Consider the following 13228-nt stretch of genomic DNA (forward strand, 5'->3'; position numbering starts at 1 on the left):
AGGCGGCAGGGCGGCGGCGGGCAGGCGCAGCAGCGGGAGAAGGCCCGCGCGGCCGGCATCAGGCCCATGGCGCGCCCGGTGCGGCGGCGCAGGAATGCCCGGCACGCGCGCAGGTAGCGTCTTGCCCGCCGCCCGCCCGCCCCGGGCCCGGACCCTGGAGGGAGGGCCGGCACTCGCGAGTTCCTGAGATGCCACGCCTGAAGTTGGCCCGCGGGAAGAGCTCCCGGTTCAGACGTCTCACCCCCTTTTCCCGAATGCTCGATGAGACTAGGCTCCGGAGGAACGAATGCCAGCAGCAGCTCCCGACGAGGTTCCCTTCCTCGGGGTGGGGGGGTGGTGGTGCGGAAGACTCGCTCGAGCAGCTCCCATTCCCCCGCAGGCTGGGACGCAGGTGTTCCCGGTGGGGCAGCGGAGGCCCAGGAGGGTCAGGTAATTCGGCTGGGTCACCCAGCCGGGGGAGTGCCGAGCTCGGATCTAAAGCTGGGCTCCTGCCTGCAGAGCTGGTGCTTGGGACTTAAAGTCAGGTGTCTGTCTAGTGCATCCCTGAGAGCTAAGTATTAATGTCCCCATTTTACAGACGTGGCTGGTAAAGGCTAGGGCGGTTACGGAATTTTCCTAAGGTCATACAGCTAGTAAATGGGCAGACCGTCCATCCAAACCTAAATTACCTTTCTGCAGAGATGCGTCCTTTCCGGGGCAGGATGCTGTCCCAGTGAAGTGAGCCCACAATCCCATACTTCCAAAGTCTGAAGAGTGGGATGGATAGCCAGCCTCAGGGATATACCAGGAGGGCGGGTGGAAAGAAAAGCAAAGCTGGGGGCTCTGCAACACTAGGCAGGAGGAACAGAGGTCTACAGGGGTCTGTGGGCAGAATTCTGTAAGGGAGGGGCTTGGGGGAGCCCTGCGGCTGGAAGCTGAGTGGGCAGCGCAGGGCCCCTCTTCTTGCTTTACTAAGCAGGGCTGGGGCTAGGATGAGGCAATATGAGGCACTCACCACAGGTGCAGAATTTAAGGAGGTGTCAAAAACTTCAATAAGATAAATATTTTATTGCATTATTTTTAAAAATACAAATTAAATGCAAAAAAAATCCATGATGAACGAGTTATCAAAATTTTAAGTAATGACAGGCTCCAATCCTGCTCTTGCAGAGACTTCGGGAGTGCCTCACCCTAACCCCACGGATCCCGTCTTTATTTAAAATTTTGATGTTTATCATGGGTGTTGTAGGCTAAATAGTGACCCCCCTAAAATGTCCAAATCCTAATCCCTGGGGTCTGTGACTGCGTTATCTTACCTAATAAAGAGGACTTGGTAGACATGACTAAATTAAGGACGGAGAGATGATACCAGATCATCCAGGTCAGCTTCCTAGGAGGGAGGCGGAGGGAAGTCTGACTATAGATGTAGTGATGTAAAAAGGGAAGTGGAGACCGCAGTGATGGGGCCACAACCAAGGAAGAAGGGCAGCGTCTAGAAGAGTCCAGGGCCTTCTAAATGGAGCACACCTGCCGACTTCCGTCCATCTGGGGAATTTGGGTGGGGGGGTGGTAGAGAGGATTCTGGCAGGCCTAACATGATGACCACATGGGCTGTGCTAGGCAGTGCCTGCTGGTCTGTGAGTGGGATAGTTACCGTGCAACTAGTCATAGAGCGCTAGCCCCCAGACTCCTGCATCCAGCTGCCCATGCAGCACCTGTCCCGGTTTAATGACAAATAGAACCCTCAAACTCAAACGTGTCCAGATGGACCTGCGGTCTTGCCGTGACCTCCCAAACCTGCTCTATGTCAAGTCTTCCCCTCTTGGCTAAGGACAGTTCTGTCCCCAAGGCCTCTCAGTAGGACCTCTCAGAGTCCACCTGCGGCCCCCGGTCTCTCACACCCCCATCCAGGGCTTGTCGGTCCTATTTCAAAACAGACTCAGAACGCAGTTACTTTCACTGCCACCCACCGAAGCAAAAGCACCCTTGACTCTTGCCCAGAGAAGCCCAAATATCTGTGTCCTGGCTTCAACTCGTCATTGTCCCTGGGGTGGGGGCACGGGGGTCAGCAGTCAGAATCGCCCTGTTCAGCTGTAGATCAGATGCCGTCATTCCTCAGCCCAAAGCCCTCCAATGCCCCCTGCCCCTTTCACTTGGGAGTAGGAGCCTAAGTCCGTGCAGGGGCTCAGGAGGCCTGGGCGCAGGCTCCTTCCTATCTGCCCTGTCCCTCGCCCCTCAGGCCCACCTGCCTCCACACTGGTTCAAGATCACATCGGACGTGCTCTGCTGCAGCCCAGGCTCTTGCCTCGGTCTGGTGCGCCTCCACCAGACCTCCCTGCTCGCTTTCTCACCTCCCAACACTGAATGTCCTGCCCTCACCACTGTATTTAAACCTGCTGTTTGCACTCACAGGTTCACAGAATGTGGGCCCCAGACCAGCAGCATTAGCAGCACCTGCGAACTTGTTTGAAATACAAATTCTAGGGCATCAAGTGAGCTGGAAGCCTGCGGGCGGGGCCAGCAGTCTACTTTCACAGGCCTTCCTCTGGGCGACTCTGATGCTAGCGAACACTTGGGAACCACTGCTCTGTGTCTTGTGATTTAACTTTCCTGGTTAGTGGCCATCTGGGGAGTGGTCTGATCTCTCTTTTGCCCTGGCACGTTCCCTGCCTGCAGAGGGCAGGTGTGCTGTGTTTGCTGAATGAGTCAGGGCTACCTAGTATTGAGGGCACCTGGGTGGCTCAGTCCGTTAAGCATCTGCCTTCAGCTCAGGTCATGATCCGAGTCCTGGGATCAAGCCCCGCATCGGGCTCCCTGCTCAGTGGGGAACCTGCTTCTCCCTCTGCCTGCCGCTCCCCCTGCTTGTTCTCTCTCTCTCTCTCTCTGAAATAAATAAATAAAATCTTTTTTAAAAATCCAGTTATTAAAAAAAAGAGTGCTGAGCACTTGGCATCGATCTCTCTTAATTCCCATGACAATCCTGCAAAGAAGACACTTATTCCCATTTTGCAGAAAAAGACAGAGAGGGTAACTGGCATACCCAGGGTCACACAGCAAGCCAAGGGCAGTGCCAGATCACATGAGAACACAGCCCAATGCTGAAATCTGTGCTCACTCTGCCTCCCCTCACCCATGAGTGCAACTGGTGTCGCCAAGCACCTTCCTGTGCACATCAGACCCACCCCGAGGGCTTGCAGTCCTCTCCAGATACCCATGCAAGCACCCATCAATGTCAGGGAGCCCTAGCTACTCTATGGGCCCCTCCTCTCCCCTCTCACAGCGAGCTGGCTAGGAGGTGCTGCCCCTGTTCCCAGAGCTGGGCACAGAAGTCCAGAGATCCACAGGAAAGTGTTATCCTCTACACAAGATCAAGTCTTCTGATCCATGAACGTGGGAGGCCTTTCCATTTATTTAGATTTGTGTCGGTTTCTTTCAAAAATGTTTTGTCACTTTCAGAGTAGTTAAGTTTTATACTTCTTTTGTTACATTAATTCCTTAGTATTCTCTTTTTTTTCAAGATTTTTATTTATTTATTTATTTAAGAGAGAGCAAGAGAGAGAGAGAGCACAAGCAGCGTGAAGGGCAGAGGGAGAGGTAGACTCCCTGCTGAGCAGGGAGCCTGATATGGGACTTGATCCCAGGACTCCGAGATCATGACCTGAGCCGAAGGCAGTCGCTTAACCGATTGAGCCACCCAGGCGCCCACCTAGTATTCTTTTCTTTGGGATGCTATTGTAAATGAAGATGTCTTAATTTCATTTTCAGTTTGCTCACTGCTCCTGAACAGAAATACAATTGATTTGTGTGTACTGACCTTATATCTTGCAGTCTTGCTGAATATTTTATGACTTTTAATTGTTTTCTAGTGGATTTCTTAAGATTTTCTGTACATGAGATCATGTTATCTGCAAATAAGAGATACATTTACTTCTTTCTTCCTTTCTGATCTGGATGTATTTTACGTCATTTTCTCGTCTAATTGCTTGGCCAGAACCTCCAGTACAGTGCTGAATAGAAGTGAGAAAAGTGAGAATCCATGTCTTCTTCCCGATCTCAGAGCAGAAGGATCTAGTCTTCCTCCATAAGTATGATGTTGTCTGTGAGTTTTTCGTAGATACCCTTTATCAAGTTGAGGAAGTTCCTTTCTATTCCTATCCCTAGGCTCTTGTATGTTTTTATTATGAGAGGGTGCCGGACTTTATTAAATGCTTTTTCTGAGTCTATGAGATGATTATGTGGTTTTTGTCTTTTCTTCTATTGATGTATTACAATTGTTGATTTTCAGGTGTTAAACCACCCTTGCATTCCTGGGACAAATCTCATTTGGTCATGGTATATGATCCTTTCATATATTGCTGGATTCAGTTTGTAAGCATTTTGTTGAGGATTTTTGCACCTAGATCCACAAGAGCTATTGGTGCTCCAGCCATTCTTCTCTCCCTCTGCTGTACCATCAATCTTTCATATTGCTGTTTTATCTCCCAACTCAAACAACAACAACAACAAAACAACCCTCTCTTTACCTGACTTCCCCTCCAGCTACTGTCCCATTTCCCTTTCCCTTTACAGCAAACTTCTTGAAACAGTTGGTTATTCTCACACTCCAGTTCCCTTCTTATCCTGTCTCACGAACCCACTATTCTCAGGCTTTATTGCCAGCACTCCGGCAGAACCACAGGTGCCCAAGGCAGCGGGAACTGTGCTCAACGTCCATTCTCTTCTCGTTGATCTGTCCACAGTACACGTTGTCACGGCTCCTTCTTCCCGAGACATTCTCTTCATTTGGCTCTGGATCCCCAACTCACTCCTGGCTCCTCTCCCTTACTTCTGAGCCCCCTCTGCTGGCTCCTCCTCTGCCCCTGACTTCTCACCTGGGAGCAGCTCAGGGCTCAGCCCTGGTCCTCTGCTGTCCCTACACTTGTTCCATGGTGTCTCACCCAGCCTCATGGCTTCAAACCCCATCTATGTGTCAAAAGCCCCCAAATTCTCTCTCCAACCCAGTCCTCTAATTCTCTAGACTTAAATGTTTAACTGCCTGCTGGACATTTAAACTTAGTCTCTAACAGGTCTCTCAGACTAAGCCCCAGTATGATCTCTCAATCTTCATTCCAAACACTGCACTTCCTGTGGTCTTTCTCATCTCAGTTAATGGCCTGGACCCAAACATCTTGGGATTACCCTTGACTTTTCCCATTCTCTTATACCTTTCTTCCATTCCAGCAGGGCAATACTACTGCCTTTCCCTTAAAATATATCAAGAATTCAATTACATCTCATCACCAATACCACCCAGGACCAAGCTGCCACCATTTCTCACCGGCATTATTGAATAATGAGCTCTCACCCGATCGCCCTGCTTCTGTCCTTGATCTCTTCTCAGCACGTGGCCAAAGGGATCCTGTCAGAACCCGAGTCAGGCTCTGCCATTCTTTGTTCAAAACCCACTCATGGCACCAAGGTACTCAGGAAAAGCCAGGGTCACCATGATGACAAGGCCCTGCTGATTTACACCCCCCGCCTCTCTGACCTGTTTCCTGCTCTCGCCCTCTTCGCAGACTCTGCTCCAGGCACACCAGCTTCCTTGCTGTTCTTCCAGCACGGACACTGCCATCTCTGCCCCCGAAACTCTCTGCCCAGATACGCGTGTAATTCACCGTTTCATGCCCTTTCCTCAAAGGTCCTGAAACTCCGACCCCCATCATTCTTGCTTGCTCTCCCCCACCTTGTCTTTCTCCACTGAGCTCATCGTCGTCTAACCTGCAATGGGCTTCCTTATCTCACTTGTTTCCTGGTTTCCCTTCTAGAATGGGGGCTTCACGAGGGAGGGCATGGACCTTGTCTGTCCTGCTCACTGCTATACCCCCAGCCCCTAGAACACATTCCCAAGTGAATGAATGAATGACTGGCGCAATGAATGAATGAATGAATGCCCAGACAAGAGGTACCACGGTCAGGGCCACCTCTGGGCAGGCCATCCACGGTAACAGGCTCCGCTGACCCCGTGCATCTGCCCCCCGCTTTCTCTGTGGGGACGGCTGGGCTCTCCCCTGACTGCAGCAGGCAGGCTGCCCACTCCCGCCTGTCAGAGGTGGCCCGTTCTCTGCCACAACAAACATGCCTGAAAGGGCTCCCGGGCTCCGTGAGGAACAGTGAAAGGACTGATCCTCTAAGCCTCCTTTCCAGGGGAACCCAGGCTAATAACCGCTTTGCCAAGAGAGCTGCAGAGGCTGACTGCGCCCACCTGCGAGTGCCCGCGGCTTGCCCAGACACGTCTGGCATCGCTAACTCCCGGGATTTCTGCGTTTCCTCTACGCTGCGGGTAGAAAGGAGATAAGCGCCTTTGATGATGGTTCCTGTCTTAATTCTTCCACGTTCTTCAGCACACAGCCCGAGAAATTTGATAAATGCTGGGGGGCATTGGGAGGGACTCATCTGTGTTCTACGTGGGACTCTGAGAAGGGTCCCAGTTGTGCTCAAGCACAGAGGAGGAGGCCGGGAGGGAGGGGGCGAGAGAAAGACAGAGAGAGACGCAGACGTGTGGCCGGAAGCCGGCTCCCCGTGCAGACGGGCTGTGCCAGAGCCCTGCGCGGTCCAAGTCAAAGCACGACGGCGTCTGGGGTCAGAGCACCCACCTTCGTTTCTCAGCTTTGCTCCCTGACGGGCTGGGTAGTCTTGGGCAAATTACGTAGCCTCATGGGCCTTTAGTTTCTCTTTATTTTTGTTTATATTTTATATATTGAATTACGTGTATATCCAGAAATGTATTTCAGGCGTATGTGTGCAGATTACACATTATCGTAAAGTGAACGCCGGTGCAACTAGGACCACGATCCTGGCTTTTATGGCATTCATTTCTCTGCCTTTCTTTCTTTCTGCTGCCTCATTATCTATCCCCAAATAATACAGTTTCCTGCTGCCCTATTTTTCAGCTTTATAGAAACGTAATTATACCTAGAGCATGCTACTGGGCCTCCCGAGTCCCACCGTACGTGTTTAGGATTCATGCGTGTTGCCAGGTGGAGCCGTAGTTAATTCTTTCTCATTGCTGGTGGGTTTCTGCTGCGAGAACGAATCATCTGTAGTTACTCAGTGCATTGTTCCCAAACACCGGGTTAGTGTCCGGCTGGCATGGGTAAGGCTGCTGGGAACGCGTGACCTGTACAAGTCACGAGCACTGTTTTGTTTGTTTGTTTGTTTGTTTGCTTTTTGAGAGAGCACGAGCAGGGAGAGGAGCAGAGGGAGAGAGGGAATCTCAGGCAGACTCCACACTAAGTGCAGAGCTGGATGTGGGGCTCGATCTCACAACCCTGAGATTGCGACCTGAGCCAAAATCAAGAGTCAGACCCCTAACAGACTGCACCCGCCAGGCGCCTCGTGCGCCCAGATTTCCACCCAGGACATGCGGAGCTGTGGAGCTGCTGGGGCCTCCGCGTGCTTAGCATCGACCGTCGCAGATCCTGCAGGTTTCCCTAGCGAGTCGCACAGGTGCCTGGAGCTCTCTGTCCGCGTCACCACTTGGTACCACCGCCTTTTTTGTTTAGGCTTTCTGGCGGGTGTAGTGCTTTCCCACGCACCTCCCTGAGCACCAGTGGGTGGAGCACGCTGCCTGGGTTCACTGGTCACGAGGATTTCTGTTTTGGTGAAGTGCCTGTTCAAGTCTCCTGCCCGAGCTTCTACTGGCTTGTCTGTCTTTGCGGGAGTTCGCAAAGCTCACCGTGTGAGCTTGTCTTTTCATTTTCCTAATCTGCCTTTTAAGAACAGATGCTCTTCATCCTGTGGAGGACAATTTATCAGCCTTTTCCTACAAGATTAATGACTTTTGGAACTCCTGCAAAAAATCTCTCTCTACCCCAAGGTCACGATGATGTTCTCCTTCCCCCGGTGTTCAAAGGTGGCACCTGTCATCATCAAAGTCCAGCTGCATGAGGGCCTGTCTTTGGGCTCTACTTCGTTCCATGGGTTCAGTTTCAACCAGCCTGCACTGAAGGAAGTCTGTGAAGGCTGCAGAAATCCCTGGGTGGGCTTGGGTCTGGGGTCAAAGTTGCTGCGATCATCAGGGGCAGGGAGGCCATGGCTAACAGGGTGAGGCCATTTATGACACGCAGGAGAACACCTGACTTTGGAAATTCTATCGGCTCTCCTCCATGAGGATTCATGGCTCTCAGAAGGGTGGTCCGGCAGGCCGCGGCCGGCAATGGCAAAAGCGAGAGAGATGGCGAGGTGAGGCGTGAGGAAAGGGCTCAGCCTCTAGGGCACCCGGGGTCTGGAGATGGGCTCCAGGCCCCCACAGGCGAGCTTCTGCCACCGCCTGACCGTCCACCACTCAGACACTGTGCGGGGGAGAGGGGACATTCACGGCTCGCCCGGTCACAGGCCAGCAGCCCCTGGTCTCCACACTCAGCAGGGAGTTGGTGGCCCCAGCCCGGCCCGCAGGACGACCCCTCCTACAAGCTCTTTCTTGATGACTGCAGAGGGCCACCAACCTACAGAGACAGCAACTGCACAGCCAGGGGCCATCCTTCCTTTCTCTCGCACCCCACGTCCCTCAGCAAAGCCCGGCAGCTCCACCTTCAGAACCCTGCGGCCGGGCTCGCTTCACCGTCTCCTCCACTCCCATGCCAGCCCTGGCCCCCCTCACCCGTGTCTGAGGGCTGTCTCAGCCTCCTGCGCCCACTCTTGTCTCTCGATGCTCCACTGCTCACGTGGCGGCCAGAGGGCCCTTTATAAATCTGAGCCAGGTTGTGTCTCTCTCCTGCTCAGAGCCCTCCTTGGTGCCCCATCAATTTAGAACAAAATCTGAGATCCCCACCACGTCCCCAAGGCCTCGGTGACCTCTCCTGCTTCACGTCCTCCACTCTCCCATCCTCACTCCCTGAGACCCGCTGGCTTTCCCAAGATTCCGTGTTCACATCACTCATTCCCACCTCAGGGCCTTTGCACTCGCTGATTCCTCTGCCTGAATGCTCCTCACCCAGCATTCCCCTGGCTCCCTTGGCCACTTCATTGAGCTGGCTGGGCTACAGCATCTAACACAGCATCCCCTATCATCCTACTGAGCTTTACTTCATTACGTTTCTCTCTACTCGACATCATGTGACACCTTTACTGCTTATTATCTGTCTCCCGCCAACGAAGGATGAGGGGAGGGTGGAGGAATCCCCTATTTTGTTTATCACTGAACTCCTAGTGCCTGGAATAGAGCGGGTACGTTTCAGGCACCCAATCAGTCCTCCTAGTCAAGGCGGAGGGAGTAAATGGCGGCTACTGCTGTGAGATGGGACCCGGGAGCAGGCTGTGTGCGTAGCACAGGGGCCCCATGTGGCTACAGCGAGGCACGGCAGGGGGAGGGACACCGCGCCTAGTGCACACCACCTCACGGACGTCTACTGTCCAGCAGGGCTCTGGATGCAGCGAGGCAGGCATGCGCCCGCCACCGGAGTCTCACTAGAGGAGGGCATGTTTTGGAAAATTGCCCTGATGTCCCCCGCCGCCACCCCCCTGGCGCACAGGAGGTGTGACTCTTGGGGGCTGGCAGCAGACGAGTCCAGCACAGCCTGCCTCCTGTAGGCCACTCAGGACTCAGCCAGTGAGCCCTGGGCGAGAGGGGTCTTGCGGGCTCAGTGCAGGGAGGAGGGCCATGATTACCTGAAGGCAAGGGTTCTAGAGGGTGAGCATGCGATCTACGGGCAGTACCTCCGCCAAGTGGGGCCCAGATGACCCGGCGGATGGCCTGCACCCAGTCTTCCATGTCACGCTGGGAGCTGGCCATGAGCAGGAGCGCCTCGGGGGTGGCCGGCACCTTCTCCCGCTCCCCAGCACCACCTGCAAGACAGGAGACACAGGCTTACTGCAAGGACCCGTGCGACAGCGACCGCGACAGCACTCTCCACCCCAAGGCCAGTGAGCCTCTTCTTCCCTGCTGTGGGAGGAGGCCGCCTCTCCCAAACCTCTCCGCAACGGCCAGGCTTCTGGTTCTGTTTTGGCAGCCCCCTGCCCCCTGCCCCCACCCCTTTCACACTTCCCACTGTCTGTCTTTGGGGCCCTTCCAGGTTGCAGTGTAATACCTTGGTCTTTGTTACATTTCCACATCAAAATGGAAATCATTAGAGCACCCCCAGCCCCCACTATTAGGGAAAAAGCACTCAGATCTGAGGCAACCTGGGAGAAGCACAGAACCCGGAGTAGCCTCACTACGTATTGTGTTTTTTTTTTTTTTTTTTAAGATTTTATTTATTTATTCATGAGAGACAGAGAGAGAGAGAGAGAGAGAGGCGGAGGGAGAAGCAGGCTCCCAAGGAGCAGGGAGCCCGATGCGGGACTCGATTCCAGGACCCTGGGATCATGACTTAAGCCGAAGGCAGACGCCCAACCATCTGAGCCACCCAGGCACCCCGTATTGTGTTTTAAATCCGCTTTCCACCTCCTGATTACAGTGAAACATCACTATGTGCTTTTAATTTAGGCTCTGACATCACAGCCTGAAGATGAGACCCGGTTCTCCAGAAGTAGTAACGTTACAGAGCCTTGCTGTTAAACCAGCATGAAGCAGAACGCTCCAGAATTCTCCACCTATCCCTGCTCTCACCCACCCCACAATCCTGTCACCCCTCACAGACAAGACAGCCTGCAGGGGTCAGTCTGATAGTGGTCACAGCAAAGCCCCGAAGGACCAGGAAGCAGAGGAGAGTGCTCTGAGAGATAGAGCACAGGTGGGGTGCGTCCTCGCTGAGGGGGCACCGAGCAAGGCCAGCAGTCTGGGGAGGCCCGTGCGGCCCAAAGCTCAGGAGGGTGGCAAGCAAGGAGATAAGCTTGCTGGGACCCCAGGATGCCTTCTGCACACCCAAGCCTTGTCCCCGCTGGGCAGCAGGGCTGTGGAGGCAGAGCGGAGAGGAGCCAGGGGAGAGACAGCAGAGCCCGAAGCCGGAGAGGTGGCCCCCATGGTTTGGTGGGCTGCCGTGGTCATTCACGGGGTGTGGGCGCTGCCACTGAGGTGGGGGCTGGGGGGAAGCCAGGTGCCACCAGGAAGCTTCTCTATAGAAGCTTCTCTGAACCAGTGTCTCAAGATGACTCAGAAGAAAGGGATCTAGGACTCCAAGAATTTGTTGTAGTTACTTGCTTGTCCTAAGTACGCACTTTTGTACCTAGTCTTGACTTCACGTTTTAAATTCTTTTTCCCTAAGAGAGCCACTCGTGTCGCATAAGCTTCATTCAAGTTCCCACCAAACTTGGATCCATCCTGCCCAGAGGTCGGCAGGTGCTCTCCTGCCCAGCTGTGCCCCTGCCTAGAGTCCTGCCCTCCTGAGGCTCTGAGCCTGCACGTTTAACTTTTTGTGAATGTTTATTTATGCATATTTTTATATACCCACGCTCAACTTTTTAAGAAACGGCCACAAGTGATTTCCCAAGTGAGGGCACCATTACGTTCTGGCCAGCAGAGTACGAGAGCTCCAGGGCTCCACTCGCCAGCACCGGGTGTGGTCAGTCCTCTCACTCTAGCCATTCTGATGCGTGAGCAGAGGTAGAGCATCGGGTTTAAATTTGCAGCTCCCAGATGACTAATGATCTTGGACATCTTTTTTAGGTACTTCACTGCCATCCGTGTATCTTCTTCAGTGAAATATCTGTTGAAATCATTTGTTCATTTTTGAAATTGTTCATTTTTTCCTTATTGAGTTTTGAGAGTTCTTTACATATTCCGGATACAAGTTCTTTATCAGATCTATACTCTGCAAATACTTCTCCCTGTCTGTGCCTTTTCTTTTCGTTCTCTTAAGAGTGTATTTACAAGAGCAAGGGCGCCTGGGTGGCTCAGTTGTTAAGCATCTGCCTTGGGCTAAGGTCGTGATCCCAGGGGCCTGGGATCAAGCCCCGCATTGGGCTCCCTGCTCAGCAGGAAGCCTGCTTCTCCCTCTCCCACTCCCCCTGCTTGTGTTCCCTCTCTCGCTGTCTCTATCTCTGTCAAATAATAAAATCTTTAAAAAAAAGAGTATATTTACAAGAGCAGAAGTTTTTAATTTTAGTGAAGCCCAATGTATCCATTTTTTTTTTCTTTTATGGAATGTGCTTCTGGTGTTGTATCTAAGAAATCTTCACTTAACCCAAGGTCATAAGTTTTCTGCTAGAAGTTTCGTGGCTTGAGGATTTACATTTAGGTGTATGAGTTAATTTTTGTATTTGGTGCAAGGCATGGATTGAACTTCATTCTTTTGCATATGGATGTCCACTTTTTCCAGCACCATTTGAGGAACAGACTGTCCTTTCTCCGTTGACCTCCCAGTGCACCCACACGGGTGATGGTGGCCACCTCCACAGACAGTTTTATTTCTTCCTTTCCAATCTGGGTGCTTTTTATTTCTTTTTCTTATCTAATTGCACTGACTAGAGCCTCAAACATAATGCTGAACATAAGTGGTGAGAGCAGACATCCTCTCTTATTCTTGATCTGATGGGAAAGGCACCAAGCTTTTCATCAGTAAGTAGATCTGCTGTAGAATTTTTGTAGATGCCCTTTCTCAGGCTGGAGAATTTTTCATCTGTATTCATGAGGGATTTTGGTCTGTGGTTTTCTTTTCCTAGAAGGCCTTTGTCTGGTTTGGGTACTGGGGTCACACTGGCCTCACAGAATAAGCTGGTAACTATTCCTACCTTTTCATTTTTTTGGAAGAGTTTGTGTACAGTTGCTATTATTTCATACTTTAAATATTTGGTGGAATGCAATGGTGAAGCCACCTCGACGTGGAGTTTCCTTTGTGGGAAGGTCTTTAATAACAAATCCCATTTCTTTAATACATACATGTATTTTTTCTTGAGTGAGCTTTGGTAGTGTGTGTTTTTCAAGGAATTTCTTTCATCTCAGTTGTCAAATGTACTGGCGGAAAGTTGTCCATAATATACCCTTAGGATCCTTTTAACATTTGGAGAATCTGTAGTAATGTCACCTCTCTCATTTCTGACGTTGATCATTTGTGTCTTCTTTTTTCCCTCTGATCAATCAGTATTGTTAGGGGCTTACCAATTTTTTTGATCTCAAAAACCTAGCTTTCTGTTTTACAGATTTTGTTTATTGTGTTTCTGGTTAGCAAACTTTTTTTTTTAAAGGGCTAAATAGTAAATATTTTAGGTTGTCAGGTCATACGGTCTCTGCCATAACCACCCACTCTGCTGTTGTAGCTAAAAAGCAGCCACAGACAATATGTAAACAAAAGGGCACAGTTGTGTTTGTGTAAAACTTTATTTCCAAAAAGAGGGA

General features: G+C 51.7%; 1 protein-coding gene across 6 annotated transcripts in view; it reads right to left on the bottom strand.

Annotated features, from left to right (window-relative positions):
* The window catches only part of ARHGAP22 (Rho GTPase activating protein 22), a 172338-nt gene that overhangs the window by 19214 nt on the left and 139896 nt on the right, over positions 1-13228 (bottom strand). For 4 of the 6 annotated variants that reach the window (XM_027594570.2, XM_027594586.2, XM_027594574.2 and 1 more), the window contains one exon: positions 9625-9801. The exons of 1 other annotated variant lie outside the window; for it this stretch is intronic. In XM_027594570.2, the coding sequence (XP_027450371.2) occupies positions 9625-9801 (177 nt within the window). The remainder of the gene's footprint in view (positions 1-9624; positions 9802-13228) is intronic. One more of the 6 variants, XM_027594579.2, reaches the window with a different exon arrangement.

Source organism: Zalophus californianus, chromosome 15 (genome assembly GCF_009762305.2).
Source record: "Zalophus californianus isolate mZalCal1 chromosome 15, mZalCal1.pri.v2, whole genome shotgun sequence".
Lineage (NCBI taxonomy): Eukaryota > Metazoa > Chordata > Mammalia > Carnivora > Otariidae > Zalophus > Zalophus californianus.